The 19,625-nt window shown below is 38.2% G+C and overlaps 2 protein-coding genes across 2 annotated transcripts; one reads left to right on the top strand and one right to left on the bottom strand.

Annotated features, from left to right (window-relative positions):
* Nucleotides 1-1,952: 1,952 nt before the first annotated feature.
* LOC106717390 (26S proteasome regulatory subunit 8) lies at nt 1,953-3,330 on the top strand. The gene has a single exon (XM_014511249.2). It carries the CDS (start codon nt 2,105-2,107, stop codon nt 3,311-3,313), a length of 1,209 nt encoding a protein of 402 aa, XP_014366735.1. The 5' UTR covers nt 1,953-2,104; the 3' UTR covers nt 3,314-3,330.
* A 772-nt stretch (nt 3,331-4,102) lies between these two features.
* Nucleotides 4,103-19,320, bottom strand: LOC106717382 (putative vitellogenin receptor). The gene is made up of 36 exons (XM_045684481.1): nt 19,125-19,320; nt 18,765-18,928; nt 18,341-18,455; nt 17,844-18,020; nt 17,185-17,318; nt 16,772-16,901; nt 16,597-16,700; nt 16,172-16,279; nt 15,730-15,914; nt 15,456-15,648; nt 15,054-15,216; nt 14,762-14,914; nt 14,472-14,621; nt 14,194-14,319; nt 13,927-14,071; nt 13,572-13,681; nt 13,393-13,485; nt 12,926-13,078; nt 12,431-12,775; nt 12,255-12,359; nt 11,814-11,970; nt 11,330-11,415; nt 10,915-11,090; nt 10,428-10,504; nt 9,860-10,041; nt 9,397-9,549; nt 8,796-9,000; nt 8,336-8,491; nt 7,944-8,046; nt 7,555-7,683; nt 6,941-7,167; nt 6,414-6,747; nt 5,768-5,931; nt 5,284-5,367; nt 4,480-4,561; nt 4,103-4,226 (listed from the first exon to the last, which is right to left on the bottom strand). Exons 1-36 carry the CDS (start codon nt 19,318-19,320, stop codon nt 4,125-4,127), a joined length of 5,466 nt encoding a protein of 1,821 aa, XP_045540437.1. The 3' UTR covers nt 4,103-4,124.
* Between the last annotated feature and the right edge of the window lie 305 nt (nt 19,321-19,625).

Genomic DNA, 19,625 nt, shown 5'->3' with positions numbered 1-19,625 from the left:
TGAAATTTTTCGGTTCCAGAAATAAACCATTCACACCGTTTTATATTTTAAGATTTACTAGATTTATTTTTATACCTAAAAATTATCTTTTCACATTGTGCATTATTTTAAAAATCATATACTTAAACACCATTACCGTGTTTAAAAATTGTAAACATTCAGACATCAGAAGATTTTTTAGCTTTGATTGACTTTGATGTGCGAATTATAAATGTAAAGAAATAAACAAAGTAGAATGAAATTTGGTTGTTTATTATAACTTTAAATTTTTGTATAATTTAACATTTGCTTTATCTTAAAAAAAATCTTCTATTTTACAAAACTATTTTGGGTTTAGCTTTTCAAGATCCTTTAACGGTACACCGTTCGGTGTACGGTATGTACTTAATTCAATATTTTACCAATGTTAAAACTGTCCAAAGCATAGACCCGATAGTAATTGCTGTGTAACCTTTGATGGCTTTATGAAATGGTTCATTATCAACTTTCCTGATAGTTTTATGAAGTAGTACCAATAAATGGATTTGTGGAAAGATACTTAAAGCCGTTGCGACAAACTTAATTCGTGGACATAAAAACTTTGGCAGCCATGCACCGATCAAAATGAATCCAAAGATGGTACAACTTAGTATGGCGTTGTTCTGCGGGTTATTGGGATAAATTACAGATCCAATTAAATAACTCCAGTGTGCTAAGGATCCTAGTCGGATTATCCATAGCATTTTTACAAAGTAACAACTTATTACAAAAGACAAAACAGTTGTAATAATAACCATTCCTGACGTCTTAAGTCCTTATTTTAAATTTCTTCAAGCATGGTTTAATTGTTTTTATTAAGATAATAAATTAAACTTGTGTTAATTTGGTATGAGGTATTTTCAAATGTTGTACTTAAAACTATGGGCATGTAAATTAAATTTTATTACGTTACATTTTACATTTACCGGGAACATTTAATTTAAAATTTGACATTAATTGACAGCTGAACTGTAAAGTCTATTTTCTGACATGATATTAATTTCAGTAGATTACGGGTATGTTCCGATATGCACTGCGACCACTGTACAGTGTGACGTCAATTCAGTATACTGTGAAGCCGTTCCTTTATAGCCAGTTATACTGGTTACGATTTAAAACGGAACGTATTCCCGTATACATACTGTCAGCCGCATTTTTTGACGCAGCATTCAAATGAGTGTATTCAAGTTTTCTAGTACATTAAAAAACTGTTTTGGAGTACTGTCAAATTAAAAATATTTTAATTAATATTAATTGTAAATTGAATTTATAATATTATAAATTTCTTCCATTGTTTGATTGTTTTGTTTATTAATCCAAACTTATTACAGAACTTTAAAATTTTCTGATTAAACTGTAGCTTTATTTATAAGACGTTAGGCACTCGAGTGGTTTTGACTGATCACGTGATCAAGGTACTGCGAGTACCTTACCTCGAAAACGCCAGTGCTCACAGTAGAATATGGCGGCGATTTATGACGTCATATATTTCCCTAGAGTACTGCGGCAGCATACTGGCAGTTCATAACGGAACGAATTTTTCTACAGTGATAGCACTGTGCAGTGCTCGCAGTGCATATCGGAACATACCCTACGTCTATAAGCTACAAGTAATAAGCGTTTAATTCATTCACAAATTCTAATTTTAGTAATTAGTACCATGTAGTTAGTTAGTAGTTACTAAAACCAAACAAATCCTGGTTTGATCTAAGTTTAGTTTGATTTGCATCGGTGTGCACTGTGCACAATGCAACTTTATATTATTACTACTAATAATTGAATTAAATTATAGTGTAGATTCAAGATTCATACAATGTTGTAAAAATGTAAGGATAAATACTTTTTCAGAACAATTTCGGTTTTTCAAAATTTATTTCACTCAATGTAAATATTTTCAAATCTTAAATTCTAACATTTGTACTGGCAATTTTCTTCAACATGACTCGGAAAATATCAATGTGTCGCTTCTGTCACTTCAAAGTTCGCTTTGCATTTTCTCATTGTTTGAGTCTTACATTATCCTTTAAAAGCTAAATTAAACAATAAAAACAAGTGTTGGTCTGATGAGAGTGATACAACTCTCAAAATGACTTTAACCAAAATGGAAGTGGACCCTGTAAAGGGCGAAGGTTTTAGACCTTACTACATCACCAAAATCGAAGAATTACAGCTGATAGTTGCCGAAAAATCTCAGAATTTGCGACGTTTGCAAGCCCAGCGTAATGAACTCAATGCTAAAGTACGTATGCTTCGTGAAGAACTGCAATTACTTCAGGAACAAGGTTCGTATGTCGGTGAAGTGGTCAAGCCCATGGACAAAAAGAAAGTACTCGTAAAGGTACACCCTGAAGGAAAATTCGTCGTTGATTTAGACAAGAATGTTGACATCAACGATGTCACCGCAAACTGCCGTGTGGCTCTTCGCAACGAAAGCTACACACTTCATAAGATACTTCCCAATAAGGTAGATCCTTTAGTCTCTCTTATGATGGTCGAAAAAGTGCCCGATTCTACGTACGAAATGGTAGGTGGGTTGGACAAACAAATCAAAGAGATCAAGGAAGTAATTGAACTTCCCGTTAAGCATCCTGAACTGTTTGATGCTTTGGGTATAGCCCAGCCTAAAGGCGTACTGCTGTATGGTCCACCTGGTACTGGTAAAACTTTACTGGCTCGTGCTGTGGCTCATCACACTGAGTGCACCTTTATTCGAGTCTCTGGTTCCGAGTTGGTGCAAAAGTTCATTGGAGAAGGTAGTAGAATGGTGCGAGAACTGTTCGTTATGGCCCGAGAGCATGCTCCCTCTATAATTTTCATGGACGAAATAGACTCGATTGGATCATCCCGTATTGAATCTGGCAGTGGAGGAGATTCTGAGGTACAAAGAACAATGTTGGAGTTGCTTAACCAACTTGATGGATTTGAAGCAACAAAGAATATTAAAGTGATTATGGCTACAAACAGAATTGACATCCTTGATCCTGCGTTACTCCGCCCTGGTCGTATAGACAGGAAGATTGAGTTCCCCCCACCGAATGAAGAAGCTCGTTTGGATATTTTGAAGATCCATTCAAGGAAGATGAATTTGACGCGAGGTATCAACTTGCGTAAGATAGCCGAGCTGATGCCGGGTGCTTCTGGTGCGGAGGTTAAAGGTGTGTGCACAGAAGCAGGCATGTACGCTCTCCGTGAGCGCAGAGTGCATGTCACCCAGGAAGACTTTGAAATGGCTGTAGCTAAAGTGATGCAGAAAGATTCTGAGAAGAATATGTCCATTAAGAAACTATGGAAGTAATACTTTTTTACTACTTATCTTTGTAACCTAGTTTATTAATAAATTTAACATTTTTGATTGCTTTAAATTTTGGTTTTATTTTATCCAATAAAATGATTGCTATTACATGTATAAGTAGCTGTCGCACGTGAGGTCCGGCAACTTCGTCTGTACAGAATTATAAAAAAAATAATTAGTAGCCTATGTATTCTGCCAGATATTGTTCTACATCCAAATATGTGTTATTAGTGGGCATCATAAGGAGGGGAACAGGTCGACGCAGCGTGGGCAGGCCTCCTGCAAGATGTACCGATGATCTGTTCAAGGTTGCGTGAGTATCCTGGATGCGGGTTGCACATGACCGATCATTGTGGCGATCTTTGGGGGAGGTCTATGCCCAGCAGTGGACGTAACAAGGCTTAATGGATGGATGATTAGTGGGCATTATTTAAATGTTTCGAAATAAAACTGGGAGCTAAAATTCAGTATTGCAAATTTATTGAAGAAAAAATAAATGTATTTCTTTTTAGAGTTAAACATAAATCAATTATGCTCTATCATAATTATCTTAAAGTATATAAATGTAATACATAAAAACATTGAAAAATAAATCATATTGATAAAAAAGTTCATATTTTTATAAAATAACTAAAAATATTTAATTTATTTACACATTTTGTAATCTGCCTGCAGATTTCATAAAATATAAATTATAACATTGTTCATATAACAAAAGAATTTTCTAACACTATTTCTATTTTTACAGAGCGATATAAAAATAAATTTTTGCATTAACTTTCAGCAGTGGAAATCCACTGTTAGATTCCTCATATTAATTTCTTAATATTCTTCTTGTTTCTCTCAAATCTAGATCCGATTCCGTGTCAGAGTCCTGTCTCATCTGCGGAGAGTCAAATGTGATGCCCGCAGTGCCCTGAAAATATCAAGATCTTAAGTTATGCTGTGGGTACTAGGACTAACACCCTAGCCAAAGTATCTTAGATTATCTCTGGCACTCCAAAATTGTTAAGTAGTCATTCAATGTAGACTTCTTATATTTACTGGTCATTATTCCTGACTATGAAATGACTTTGAGTGCGGTTTTATCACTTGTAAGATTTGCTTACCTACTCTTCTTTTGGGTATCTATTAACCTTAGTTTTGTTAAGAGATTTAGCAATACTTACGATTGGCCTGTTTCTCGGTAGAGATTGCCTCCAAACATCTCTAACAAACTGCAATGGGTTCACGAACTCATGCGCAATACCTCTGAAATATATAAAACTAGCGGTCACCTGCGTCCGAAAAAACCTTACCACCCTTTTCCTATTAGGAAAGGATGGAAAGGGGAAGTTGATTTGGCGGAAGAGGGGACGCACAGAAAGAGGATATTTCCCCTTCCTATGCATCCCCTCCTCCGCCAAATCCACTTCCCCTTCCCATCCTTTTCTAATAAGAAAAAACAATGAAGGGGAAGAGGACTAAAATTAGGCCTCCGGCATCACACTCATCAATCGAAACGCGGAATTCCTTCCACTTGATGCCTGTCTTCTGTGTGGTCGTGGTATTTCACTGAGCGAGGCCAATTCGTGCAACTGATATTGTTGCTGGCGTCTACCACTGTTCTACATCTATGATAAATTTCAGCGAACATCATGCAGCCGTTCTGGAGACCTTGTCATAAACATCCATCCATCCATATATTCAAACATTCGCATTTATAATATTAGTAAGATTATTAATATCAATTGTTCTGTAAGAATTACAATAAACTAAGTACATCAACCCGCCCGTTTCCTACGTAATGTCGGCACAGTATATTAGGTGCTCTTACTTACATCTCTATCAGCCGTCATATGTATGTTAATTCACTCACTTCTTACGCATATCCTCTTTCACACAATTCATACATACTTTCTTCAGTCTTTCTCTACCTTTATAAACATTCACATTCAGTCTCAATTATGAGATAAACTGAGTGAAATAATTACCCGACTGTAGGTGGTAAACTGAAGATAGGATTGTCCAAACCAAGATTGGGCGTTGTCTCCAACCCATTATTCTGATAACGTACTCTGAAAAATGATGACAATAATATTCTATGAAAAAATGAAATCTGTTTTTTCTAATAAATGGACTTCTATCTAGAAGTCCATTTATTGAAATATACAACAAAGTAAATTTAAAATGTTCTGTTTATCCAGTAACGGCCGAAATCAAACCGATCCGAAGATATTTATCACTTTGAGTGAATATAAATATGGATCGATCGGTTTCTAAACGAAAAATCATTACATTGAAATATTTAGACCGGTCTGATGTATTAAAATTAAAAAAGTTTAATTAAAATTACCTTAAATGTGCAAAAATAGATCAAATTCGCACTTATGTATTTAGTTTATCTACATGTGCCGAATGTTCCTTTGCCACCTTAACCACCTTCTTAAAAAAAAACAAACGTCAAAGTATACGTACTGCGTGTATTCCCCAGCTCGTTTTTTGGCGGGTTTCCTTACGAAGTGGTAGTAAATAAAGAGGCAGATGTAAGCTCCGAATAGAGTCAGTACGATCGCAACCAGTGTGTATGAGTAAGCGTGTTGTACGTAATCTTGTTGCAGCCAACCGTTAAATAGTGGCAACTGAAAAATAGATCAGTTTTTGACTACCTTCATGTTAGACCATTAACCAATCTTATTGAGATTTAAACCAGTGTTTCCCAAAGTGCACCACAAAAGACTTGGCGGCAATTTAGGATGGCTTGAAGTAAATTTTGAGAGTTCACTATTTAAAGAAAAGAAAGCATTATGGTTCACCGCAAGGGGATCTACGAGCAGAGCGTTGGTAGTTCACTTGATTTGTAATAGGTCCTGGGTTCGAATGCTGCCATATACCAATGTGATTTTTGATTTACATAATATGTATTTTTATCCAAAATTCTTACGATGAAGGAAAACGCAAAGAAATTCAAAATATATCTGTGAAGTAAACCCGCACTGGACCAGCTATGACTATGGCCTTGTCACCCCTAACTTTTTGTATCCCCCCTCAGCTGATAATCTACGAGAAATAATGGTTTGTGGGATTTGTTGTCTAAGTTCCCTTATTGAAGCTATGAAAATACCTGCGCTTGCTTCACCAACGGGCAAGTACCATCACTACTGAGGGCGCCACTGACGCACACGCACGCCGGCCCCGCGTCATCCAACGTGCACACTCCTGCGCACGTCACGCGCTCGCACTCGTCCGTCACGTCGTCACGCTGCACGCTCTCGTGACGTAACACGAACGTGTTAGCGTCAAATGGTAGGTATAGATAAGGCTCGCACGTTTTCACGCCGTGTAACAAGCAACGGTTTAACTTGAACGTGTTCGCGCCAAGAAAGAATATTGAATCTTCAAATATGGCAAGACCGTGCGGCGCTTGAAGACTACGGTCGTTGGAAAGAACTGTTTTCCTGTAGTGTTATTTAAAAAATTATCATTTTTACAAGTGATAAACTTATTCAAGTTTATAATGGTGCTTAGTTTTTTATGCGCGAGCCAATTGAAGAGAGACTCGTAAAATTAAGAAACAAATTCACAAACAGGAAGAAGTTAGAAGAAAGAAAGTTGCTACATTGCTGTGAATATATCAAAACGCGTACTTACATATTGTTCCCTTCGTAATCCATTCGGAGTACATGAGAGGGTCCAGTTTCCGCAACGTACAGCATCCTAGTAAAGGAATCAACTGCGATACCGGTGCAGTTCCTGACAGTGGCCACATCTGACAGCCGACGGCCGTTCAATGAGGCTGATCGCACCACTGACTCTAGTTCCCGGTTGATGCAGTAGAACATACGACGTGCTGCTGGGTCTATTGCTAATGCAGTCACCTGGTGAGTAATACCAAAAGATATACCTCGAAGTGCCTAAGACCCTAATACAATACACACGAAAGTCAATATAAATAAGTTTTTAGTGACTTCGTGTAATGCTTTGCAATTCAAATTTTCTTGTGACGGTTTATGCTGTTAAATTGTATTCCCTTCATTCTTATGCGCGCTGAAATATGTAAAACCGGCTTCCTAATAATTGGTTTCTGAGTCCAAAATTAAAATTCCTGTACAAAACATATTGTCATCATCGTTATCTTTGACAAAAAACAGATAAAGGGAGTTTGGTTTTAGAAACCAACGATAAGTCATATGAAAATATTCATCTGGATGCCGTGAATTCTTTTATAACATCAATTCCTGTTCTTTTCGAGAGTTATATCTCACCTGAGCATCAGTAGGCAACTTCTGTAGCTTGGCGCACCTTTTCTTACGCATGCTGCAGACGCGGAAGCAGCTAGCTCCAGGTGTGCTATCCACGAAATACACGTTACCCGTTATCCAGTCCACACCCACCTGGAGAAATACAGCTTACAGTTAATTTCCACTGGCCTCGTATACTTAGAGTCGCGTGTCTCTTAGTGAAAATGGATACTAAACGTTGGAAATAGCAGTATGAAGTTGTTGGAAAAACCGATTGTAAGTTTATTATTTTCTGTATTCGTTTGCTTGTTGTAATATACTGAAGTGATGGAAGATACATCGATCTGGAGGAACCTACGTGAGTACGATAAAGACAGGGAGATGATAGAAATGAAAAAGATCAGCTTTATTACCTTTGTCGGTCTGCCGATGTTCGTGACGGAGACATCATCTCTGGTCGCGTTCACTTCGATCAGTTTCCCAGATGCGGCTGATGCTACGTACAGCAAGTTCTTTCTAAACATTCGATTATAAACCGGTTTAATAAGGTTCAAAGCTCTGAAAAAGCTCCTTAGCATATTCGCGATATTTTAATACCTTTTGTGAAAATGTATCCATACATCTTGTAAATCATAAATGCAAAAGTTTGGATGGATGTTTGTTAGAAGGTATCTCAGAACGCTTGCATGGATCTGGATGATATTTGGTATAGATATATAATATCTGAACTTATCGAATATTGATTACGGTGGTGGTCACTATGAGCCTGTTTAAGTCTCAAACTTTGATTGGGGCATTCACTTACCTAACGTTAAAGTCTAGATCGTTGATAGATGCTAGATTGGTATCATGGTATTCCAAACGCTGCTTGTAGTCTGGGAACACCGCACGCACTGTGTTACCGGACACGTATAGTACTGACATTCCGCCCCGCACCGCCTTGCACGACCTGCTATCTGACCTGGATACATGGGTACTATGTGAGCACTATAACATGACATGTTTCAAACGAACCAAAGTTTCTCTCTCTTTGTACAGCTTAGATATACTTCGATGTTTAGTTGAATTAGACTATTTAACGAAGGAAGGGATATGAAGTGATAAACCGTTATTGACAAAAGTTTTTATAATACCTGATACCTAATTAAGTTAGCAGAATCTTTTAAAATATGCGCTGAAACGAATTGTAGTGGAATAGATAGTCCAGTACTTAATCGTGGAAGAAACAAACATAAATAGTGATAAGCCGAATGAAATGTAGAAACCTTAACGCATATCCATGATGACAGGAGCATATGAAGGAACCAGGCACATTCCTGCACTTCTGCGAGCACACATCAAGCGCACACTCGTCGATGTCAACGCAGCCGGCAGGGGGCGCGCGCTTGTAGCCCAGCCGGCATTCGCAGCGCGGACCTTGAGGCGTGCGCACGCATTTCTGCTCGCAACCCAATGTTTCGCAGCCAATGTCTAAAAAAGAAACAAGGAAATAAAGCATATAATATCTTTTTCGTAGAAGGCGAAACCGAGTCGAAATATTCAGTAAGAGAGACAAGAAATATACATCCTTTTTCGATAAATTCGAAACAAAGAAACGAAAAAAATATTGTAGTCGACACTGTGAAGAAGATTGCGAATTCACTTTCATCTCATTGATCCTTCCGTTTAAACTACAGGCAGTCAGGATTCAATTAATTACACAAGAACAATATAACTCAAGCCCGTAACCCGGAGGGGTAAGTAGAGCCCACAGACCTCCATATGGCACGGTCCTGGCACATATCTCACGTTTACACTCTTGCAAAAAAGCTTGATTTTACATCTTGCACAAAATAGAACTGACTATTACTTCACTGTTATACTTACTACACTGTCCATTCTCGTCGCTGCCATCAAAGCAGTTGGGCGTGCCGTCGCATAACTCCGACAACTCTATGCATTGTCCGTTGTTGCACAAGTAACCGTTCCGACATTGCGCAGCAGGATACTTAGCGATGTTATGAGGTAAAGTCGCGTTGACTGTTAATACACAGAGTTAAAGAATATTACGTCACGTGTGAAAAATGGTAATTTAAACCGGATCTTTTAACCGTCTTGAAAACTGTCAAGAAATAAACTTGGAATGTATACAGAAATGAGCAGATATTAGTTGTGAAGTGCCTGATAACAAGATTATATATTAAAAAGAAGGAAAAAAAGTAGGCACAGTTATAAAATGCTTTTGAACTCGATACTTAAGTTGGCACGTCGGTCATAAGTGTACTCTTGTTCCCGACGTGCCAACCCTAGTAGGTGTACATCTGTCATATCTTGGCTATTGAAGACTGACCCTTCCTGCAAGCTTCAAGTGTCTCATCTGAGCCGTCCATGCAATCATTTTTGCCGTCGCAAAGCTGTTTCTTGGCGACGCAGCTCATCTCCTGCTTGCACTCGAAAAGACCGTGCGGCGCGCAGCGGAAGTCACAACCTGCCTCATCAGTGCCACCAGGACAGTCCACTTTGGCGTTACATCTATCAGGTACAATCCGAGGATATAACATAAGGTACACTGAGACGCTTAAAGCCCTTAGTGTTTACTTAGAAAGAGAAATATTATTATACTAAGGGTCTCAGTCAGTGACCAATAAGCAACTAAGTTCGGCAGTTACAGTTGAAAAGAAAGAAAAGACGTCAAATAAATGTTAATAAACCCTACAAAAATGTAGAATAAAATTACTTCCATCACCTATTAATTTTTGAACTAATGAACCGTTTTCACTATCCAATTACTTTATTAGTGGTGGCAATGGTTCATAATAGCAATTGTCATTAAATTACTAGAATTTTCGAAATTAGAATGGTGAAAACGGTCATTAATGTTATGGGTACCCAAAGCCAATAAGTTGTATCCTTCTAACCTAACAGTTAGCGGTAAGCAAATGCTGTCATTGTGCTCGCAAGTGTATTCCCAGGGCTGGCAGCGCGGTCTCTCCTCCTGTTGTTCATACTTATATTAGCGAGCTATCAATCGGATTTGAAATTTTGTCTCTAATTATATAATTAATAATTAAGAACTCCCTATAACATTATATTATAGGGTACTAGCTGTCGCTCCGGACTCCGTCCGTGCGTCGTTAAAAAAAAACTTTATAGGTGTATGAAAAATAGATAGTAACCGATTCTCAGACCTACTGAATATGCATATAAATCAAAAAATCAATCTAGCCGTTTCGGAGGAGTATGGTAACTAACATTGTGACACGAGAGACCATATATGATGACCATGACCATGTCAAAAGACTAAGAAAAGACTTTGCAGAACCATAACTGTACCTATTGTGGGTACATACGTAGGACCAAGAGTAGTAACCTATTATAAGAAATCTCAGCAAGTATAATACCTACCAATGTCTTAACAGTAAGTTCAAATAAACTGACTATGGCCTCGAAGCCGTCGGTGACGTCACAGTTGTCCTCGTCAGAATGGTCGAAGCAGTTCAACTCGCCGTCGCATCTCTTGTTCAGCTCTATACACTCCCCGCTGTGGCACTGGAACTGACCTAAGTTGCAGCTCTTGTTCTCTGTAATACGATTATAGGTTAAGAGCTAGAAAATATATTTTGCATTGATAAATAAATACACTTGGTGAGTACAAGTCTCTGGAAAAAAATTGATATTAACTTAAACGCGTTTAAGAGTGTTTTGGCAAAACAACAGTTGGTTACTTCAAGTTATCACGGAGTTATATTTTATATAATAATTACTTGGTATATTATTTTTTTAGGCTTTTAGTTTACATATTATGTTTCAAATCACTTACCACATTTGAGTTCATCAGAACCGTCCACGCAGTCTTCACTGCCGTCGCAGCGCCAATAGATCGGAATGCAGGACCCTGTTGCACACCTATCAACCGCAAGTTTATCAGTATGTTTTCACTACCCAAATACATTTACAATAACATGTTGTCAAACCTCTCAACTAGATATTATTTTTGAAGTAATTAATTTAGCTGTGGAAATTAACGGTCAAAGTAAAACAGAACACATGGATTTTGGACATTACAAGATGGCAAACGCATATCTTTAAGATGCCGTAGTATCATAGACATCTATCTACATCTACATAATTAAAAAAATGTAATAGCGATAAAAAAATTAATTGTATGTCTGTACTCAAGTCTCCATTTGTTCCGGGTATCTCCAGAACGCCTGGACCGATTTTGACCGATCATTGACGTAGGTAGCTGATGCATGTGGGCATTAATATAAGGTCAGGTTTATAAATAAGCAAGATTTCCTCACATAAATTCAGTAACGAAGCAAGATAGTGTGTCGCATGAAGTTGGATCCTCGTCTGAACCGTCGGGGCATTCGACATGACCGTCACACACTAGCGACCTCTCGATGCAAATGTGATCTTTCGTGCATTTGAATTGAGTTGGACTGCACGTCTGGTTATCTGGATACAACAAAATATTTTATATGGCCATTTGGTCCACTGCAATCTGTACCAAGTAATGCAGATGACTCTCTGGGGTCCATGGAAGACGCGGCGCGTCTTTGGATATGCGGAAAATAGACTCTAGTGTTCAAAAACGGAAGAACAATTCACAGAAATCATTGAATTTGGAAGGGGTCTATGAAAAAAGTGAGAATGTCTGGTCTACTATAAAAGCTGGCAATATGCTGGTACACTAAAATGGTTAAAACAAGAAGTGATAGAAAATATTTGAAAGCACTTACTTTTAGCCGTGTCTGCAGACTTACAGACCTCATTTTTATTTATGCATTTACCATCGCAGAAGGTTTCCAGTGACGAACATATAGTCGCTTCCACGCCTTTGCTCACTAAAACAAAGAATTATTTGAAAACTGTCAAGTAAGAATAGAAAAAAGACAACTGAAGAAGAACAACATACCTGCACAGCCTTCCTCATCTTCACCAAATAGACAATCCTTTTTTCCATCACATTTTTGGCTCATTAGAAAACATTGATTCGTTTTATGACAATAGAATTCGTTTTGTTTGCAGTTGGCAACCATGGTGCAGTTGCCATTCTTGAGGACCAGGCCAGGAGGACAGAGACACTTGTACCCCATGGTGAAGTTGTTAGGGGAATGATGGGGGGTTGTATGAGGTCGCTGGACGCAGACAGCAGAGCAAGGGTTGTGGGTCAGACATGGGTGTCTTATGAGGGGACTGTCAGTACTTGGCTGTGGTGTTGTGGCTAGGATGTGTAACTGCGTGTTATTGGGAAAGATCGCTGGAAATAATAAATGAAATTGTACATTAGTGTAGATACAGCTTATGTGCATAAAGTAAAGATAATATGAAAATCGATTAATTCTTGAAGCAGTTCAAGCAGTGGATGTGTAGATGGTGAGCAAAAATAAACAGGTATTATTATATTTACATAGCTCGATTCGTCTTATCTTGTGCGTAATCTCATGCACGTCGGACCAGAAGAGTTGGGCAGTTCTTCGACCTGTCCAGAACACGTAGTTATCTGTGACGGCGAGACTAGCAATAGTAGTTGTCAGCTCACGGAAATTTTCACGACCGGTACCTGAAAATGACATGTTCAATCTTAGATACGTCGATTGCTCTGTCCTCTTTTTATATAAGAGAAGGGGGTAAACGAGCAGCGGGAACACCAAGGTGTTATAATATAATAAGGTGTGTTAATCGACGCCCATGGACATCTGCAATACTAGAGGAATCCTAAGGTATCAAGATAATGTATTGGTCCTTCATCAGTCCGTCGTCCATCATATGCTCGCTCGGTCCTTCATTGTTAGATAGAATAGTTTTCTTACAATTGTTACTAGTGGAAATCAGATTAGAATTTACATTCCTTATTTACTTTGGGTCTTATTTTACCTTCTGGATGCACAAAGTCAATTGTGCCGTGACCTTCGTCTGATACGAAAACCACATCCATGTTTTGTGCGTATCGCAAACGCACGTATGGTCCTGGAAAAAATAAGATGTTATCTTTTTGTAGCTTTTTATTTACCAAATTTCTTTTTATCGATTTCCGACAGAGTAAAACTACTCACCCATCAAGTTGTTCATCAAAAGATGTTTCCTGTCCTCTCCATCTAAACCAATGCTATCAACGTGAATCTCATTGCTTTGTTCACTTTCTACTATCGCTACCATCATTCTCCTGTGGGAAAATATACTATTAAAACAAAGACCCGCGAAATTCGTGATGTCTGCCTACCTCTCTGAATTTCAGGAGTCAGTTGTTGTTTGAAACAAGTAGGAAGATGAAGAACATTGGACTTCTAGTTGGTCCAAGTAGTTCAAAAACAACGATAAATTATACGAAGAAATAAATGAATAAATAAAAATTATAACAACTGTATAAGTTTGTATACAACAGTAAGCAACATACGGTGTGCTACTTACCCATAATCCGACATAACACATAGACTGACTGGTATCTCCTCATCACGGAAGCGGTACAGCAGAGCTCTCTGCTTGGTCTTCAAGGAGACCACCTCGATAATACGACGGCCCGAGTCCAGGATATAAAGTGAATCCGTTACATAATCTATTACAATAAGGGTTTTTTAAGGATTTCTTGGGGCATTGTCGCAAGAATGCTCCAAAAAAATTTGCTACTGCCTGCAGTTGAAAGTGATCCTTAATATATTTAATTGTTTTTGCACTTACCGTAAGACATGTCAACGACGTTTTCGAGTCCGTCGTAAATGAACAAGTGTGTAACGCCCAACAGAAACTCTTTCATACTTATGAAGTTGATACTCTTACGTTGTCCGTCATACAAGTATAGTACATCTGGATTAAAAACATAGATTTTCATTAAAACATCTATGATTACATTAAGGGCCATAGAACTTAGAATACACCTTTGGACATTTAATCGTGTTATTAATATTGCAGATAGTAAAATATTTAAATAATATGAGATTTATCTAAACAAAACTAACCTCTAATGTTGTCGTAAGCCATTGCTTGTACTCTTCCGACATCAAAGTGCGTGGCGTGACTCTCCGGGTTCCCCAGCATGTTGTACTGGATACGAGTGAACGATGCGCCTCCACCCACGATCAGGTATTGAGGTCGATAGTCTTCAATATCTTAAAAGTTCATAAAATTGGCGATTTTCAATAAAAAGTTTTTCGGAGAAACAAGAAAGAGGTTTCAGTCTGTCATCGACTGATTATTTTTACTACCTTCACGACGAATAGGCCAGTATTTCATAAAAAGAAATTCTTACGTCTGCAATTAATTCCAGCAACCAGTTCCATATCATCAGGGCAGGCGCAGACATAGCTCGTATTTGAGGTCAGCAGACACAAGTGCGTGCAGCCAGCGTACTGGCAAGGATTCGTCGCGTGCTTTTGCATCACTGGATGATATATGTGCATGTCTGGTAAACAGAATAACGTTGTGTTTTTACTGTCCTAAAACCTGTATTACTACAATATTGACTTTCAAAATACATTTAGAAGATAGAAAGTCTGAGACTTATTCTTATCATTTCACTCCACTATTTCAATTCCACTAACCGAAAACGGGCAAATCAAGTGACAGAAGAAGATTTCTTTTCTCAGTACTGCCGTGCAGTTTGTCTGCGCTGAGGATGCTGTTTGAAGCCCAGTCGCTCCAAAAGACCGTGTTCTCGAATACAGCAATAGAATATGGATGATGGAACGGCTCGTTGAATAGAGACTGGAAATTAAATATAATTTATTCATGAAGCTTTATGATTTGACTGACAATTAGAATAACATTTGCAGATTATAAATTTAACATATATGAACTAAGAGTCATTTATAGATTTGTACAGGAAATCTTCTCGTAAATGCCCAAGTGTGGTAAGAAATTTCTAAAGAATTTTATGCAGAAGATAGCCTTTTTTGACTGATTAAAATGCGGCAGTGAGAACAACCATGAATCTTAACACTCACATAAACCTTTCCATCATCGACCTTGACAACTTTGATGGTCTTATCCACGAAGTAGAGTCGTTGATTTGGAGCGTCCATAGAAAGACCAGTAGCGAAGCCAGCGAGATCATGTACCAGGACTTGAGCGTCTGTACCATCCATTCTTGCCTGCATGATGATGGCCTGGTTGTGCCAATCCGACCAGAACATTTTCCTAGACAGCAGATGACAGATAATAAATGCCTGATAAAGGTCCTTATTAAATAAGATGAACTAAAAAAAAATATCCACCTACCCTCGTTTCACATCAAGCGTGACGTATTTAGGATGTCTGGTCTCCGTGTGTATGGTCTTGCAGATGGACCCGTCGCTTTTGCAGACCGAGATAATGCCTCGTTCTGCATCGCTGAAGTATATGTTGCCACCTAGCCAGTCCACTGCGATATCACCAGGATCTTCCAAACCCAGAGCAACTAAGACCTGATAGACCAGAAATGGATACAAGTACCTCTTTTATCTAGAGACACATTAGCTGTTGTCGACTTGAAGAGTGTTATTTGAGAAGCTATTATATTTTGACTTATAAACTTATTCCAATATCTTATCCTGATTTGCGCTTCAAGGATCTTAAGGGTTTAGTTTTGCTTAAGACTTTTATAAACATAAAATTTCTACCTTTTCTATGTATGTATATCGCGATAGCCTTAAAGTCGGAAGTTAAATTACATCAGACTTACCTCTTGAGACTCCTGAAAGTTATTGATATTAGATCTGACTATAGACTGGTGGCCCTGCGCTGTCTCAACCCAGTAGATATAGTTGCCGTCGTACGATACGCCGTGAGCCTTGATTTATTTAAATAATTAGTAAATTACATGTACAAGCGTTGGTGGCTCAATAGTTAAACATTGGATTTGTAATCTACACGTTAGGGTTCAATCTTCGCCACGTACCAATGTTTTTCGATTTTTCGAAATACATTGGTACATTTTTCCGACGTATTTACGGTTAAAAAAACATTGTGATATAATCTGCCTTAATCAACCACTTTTAGTCTAGTATAAGGCCTAGTTATCCCTAACAAGGGTTGGCTCGTAGCCCTCGGTGGGGGATGTGTTAGAGCTGATGATATTGTCGGTGATTATTGAAAAAGAATAAATACCTGTTTAATTCCAGTTGCGAGCGTTAGTTTAACATGTTGTTTGGATTTAAGGGTCACATATTGAATATCGTTGCGGGTACTGAAGAATAATATAGCTTCTGGTCCTATTAGAAAGAAAAACTTATTTTAAATACTTCATAATGTAATAAAGTAAATTGCTGTGATAAGATCTCACCTGGAGCGTAACAGAGGTATTCCAGAGCGTCTTTCACATATCCCGTTTCGCATTGACAAACGAAATAACCATTTTTATTCTCGCAAGAATGGGAACACTGCGGCCTCGCTTGCTGGCACACGTTCACGTTCTGACAAAAGAAGACTCTAATTTATATGGGAGTAAACTGAAGTAAGAGAATCAGAGAGTACACAACAGACTAGAGTACCATTAGCCATTAAGTAATTAAAAAAAAGTTGAGAATGAATGAAGTAAAACAGTATATAGTTTGTAATCAAGTAAAAATATATTAATAATGAAGATATGGTAGAACTATATCAAACCGTATAAAAAGGGCAAAAGAATTGTGAGAATTAGAACACAACATCATCATGAACATAACTAATGTCTATGGTCTAAAACTGAACAGATACCTCGCACCGTTTCGTAGTATAGTTGTACTGCAGCATAGAATTAGAGAGCAGACAAATACACGTGGGTCCCTGGCGCTCCGGGCTGCAAGCCGTATTGTTACCTCCACAAGAGAAGTTGGCACACATAGTATGCCCTGTGAACAAATGAAGGTAATAAAGACCATTCTCCATCAGAAAGTCTAGGCACTTCGAGCATATCAAGAAAGTAGCTGTGGCCCGCGACTGCGTCCGTGCGGAATAAAAAAAACTTAATAAGTAACCTATTTGTTCTTCCAGACTATGTATATTTATGCCAAATTTCAGCAAGAAACTTGCACCTGTTCTGGAGGTACCTAATAACAAACATCCATCTATCCATCCATTCATCCAAACATTCGCATTTGTAATACTAGTAAGATTATTGTAAAGGTATTAGCAAAGTAGCTTTTCAAGTCAGCGATCTACTGCTCAAATCATAGAAGATATTGTCCTTTTCAATGAAGCCCTTTCATTGACCTCTTTTCTTTGCCATTTTCTTTAATTCTTAATAAGACACGACGTCTGCTTTCTCTTTTGCTTTTCCATATACTTACGTTTACGTACTTCTTGATCTCTTCCTATTCTCTTTTTTACTCTGGTCATATTAGAGTTTACACCATAATTAAATGTACCCAACTTACATTGATCACAGAATTTTCCTTCATCGCTGCCGTCTCTACAGTCATGTATGCCATCGCACATCTGATCCTGTGCCAAGCAGAAAGACGAATCCAGACATTTGTAATTACGTGAACCAAGTCCGGGAAACTCTCGACATTCCACGCCATCATTGACCGTGTGGGGAAGAAGTGCGTGTCCTGGAAGAACAAGCCAATATTATTATATGGGCTGCACAGTTGAAGAAACACATGTATAAACATGGTCGTCCTGCTCATTCCCTTTACAAAAAAAGAGACAACTATGAAATACAAGTTTTAGGGCCGAGGATTTTCACGACAAAAGAAGTAAAAATTTCGTGCATCTTTCAAAGATTCTAACAATGCTTTAACTTTCTGCTATTTTCTGCATTTCTTTTAAGTTAGGATCTTATTTTAGTAGGACGTTTTTTTCAATTGGTAACTTATTTGTCGACAATTATGTTAATTGACATTTCTATTATGTTTAATGGTATTCATACTGCAAGTGGTATCAATATCCTCGTCGGTCCTGTCTCTGCAGTCGTATGACCCATCGCAAGTCCACAGGCGAGAGATGCAGCGGCCGCCGTCGCACACGAAACCCTTGCATGTAGACTGCAAAAAGCCAAACTTTTAAAACTACCTACAGAAGTCAACGTGTTATTATCAGGTACTTTTTGAGTCTGTCACCTTCGTGATTTATAATTTTATACGTATAAAAAATATAAAGTTCTATTTTCTTGAATAAACTGTTTTACCGTTTTGTACTGAATTTACAGACTAACTGTAGAACGCAGAATTTTTAATCTGTCGCTAAGAAAAACTCTTAGTTTAGCTTTCTCAGAACAGAACTTAACAACTTTGAACGCGCAAAATGTTCATATGAAGTACTTATATCAAGTAAGTAGTATATGCGATACAAACATTCTTAGTAATCTCCGGTAGCGTGGTACAGTTGGCTTCGTCGCTACTATCTTCGCAGTCGACGTCTCCATTGCAGATCCAAGTGTTGGGGATGCAACGCTTCTGGTCCAAACAGAGGTACTGGTGCGTTTGATTGCATAGGATCGCATCTGGTCGATGGTCCACTGTAAAAAGGCGGGAAAAAAGTGGAAATGGGTGACAGAAAAATAAGCGGGAAATAAGTAACCAAAAAATGTCCGTAATACGAGTTAAAATGTCATATTGGATAGAATAAGGGTGAATAAAACGTCTACCAATACGATTTTTATCCATAAGAGAATATAAGAACAATGCGATTTGGACAGAAAAATATACACTTACCACAAAAATTCTCATCACTACCATCATCACAATCGATGTTGCCATCACAATATTGGTGCGAGGCAACACAGCCACCGCCGAGGCACTGGTAGATTTCTTCTCCGAGGCACGCCGACTCGAATATCTGCATGTCGTCTATGAACTGACTGCAGCATGGCATCAGGCAAAGCGCCAACACTAGGTATAACGCCTTCATAATCTGCAGACATGGAATTGACTATAAACATAATCATAGTTTCATATATGTCCGAATCGAAGGGCTTAAGCCTACCCTAAATTCGGTTCAATGCGGGATGGTTGTGTACTTCCTATATATAATTGCATTCCAATAAGAAAGAGACGGCATATCGATTTATTCAAAACTAGCTTTTACCCGCGACTCCGTCCGCGCGGAATAAAAAATAGAAAACGGGGTAAAAATTATCCTATGTCCGTTTCCTGGTTCTAAGCTACCTGCCCACCAATTTTCAGTCAAATCGATTCAGCCGTTCTTAAGTTATA

Source organism: Papilio machaon, chromosome 26 (genome assembly GCF_912999745.1).
Source record: "Papilio machaon chromosome 26, ilPapMach1.1, whole genome shotgun sequence".
NCBI lineage: Eukaryota > Metazoa > Arthropoda > Insecta > Lepidoptera > Papilionidae > Papilio > Papilio machaon.
Note: the sequence above shows the minus strand (reverse complement) of the source record. Positions and strands in the feature narration are given on the sequence as shown.

Bases quoted from the DNA above. Each gene is read 5' to 3' on its own strand.
- LOC106717390 (XM_014511249.2), top strand. From the start codon at position 2,105: ATGACTTTAACCAAAATGGAAGTGGACCCTGTAAAGGGCGAAGGTTTT.
- LOC106717382 (XM_045684481.1), bottom strand. From the start codon at position 19,320: ATGAAGGCGTTATACCTAGTGTTGGCGCTTTGCCTGATGCCATGCTGC. The intron at 11,416-11,813 runs GTGAGGAAATCT...TGCGGTTGATAG, and splicing joins TGCTTCGTTACTGAATTTAT to GTGTGCAACAGGGTCCTGCA. The intron at 5,932-6,413 runs GTATTTTCATAG...TCTATTTTTCAG, and splicing joins CGTTGGTGAAGCAAGCGCAG to TTGCCACTATTTAACGGTTG.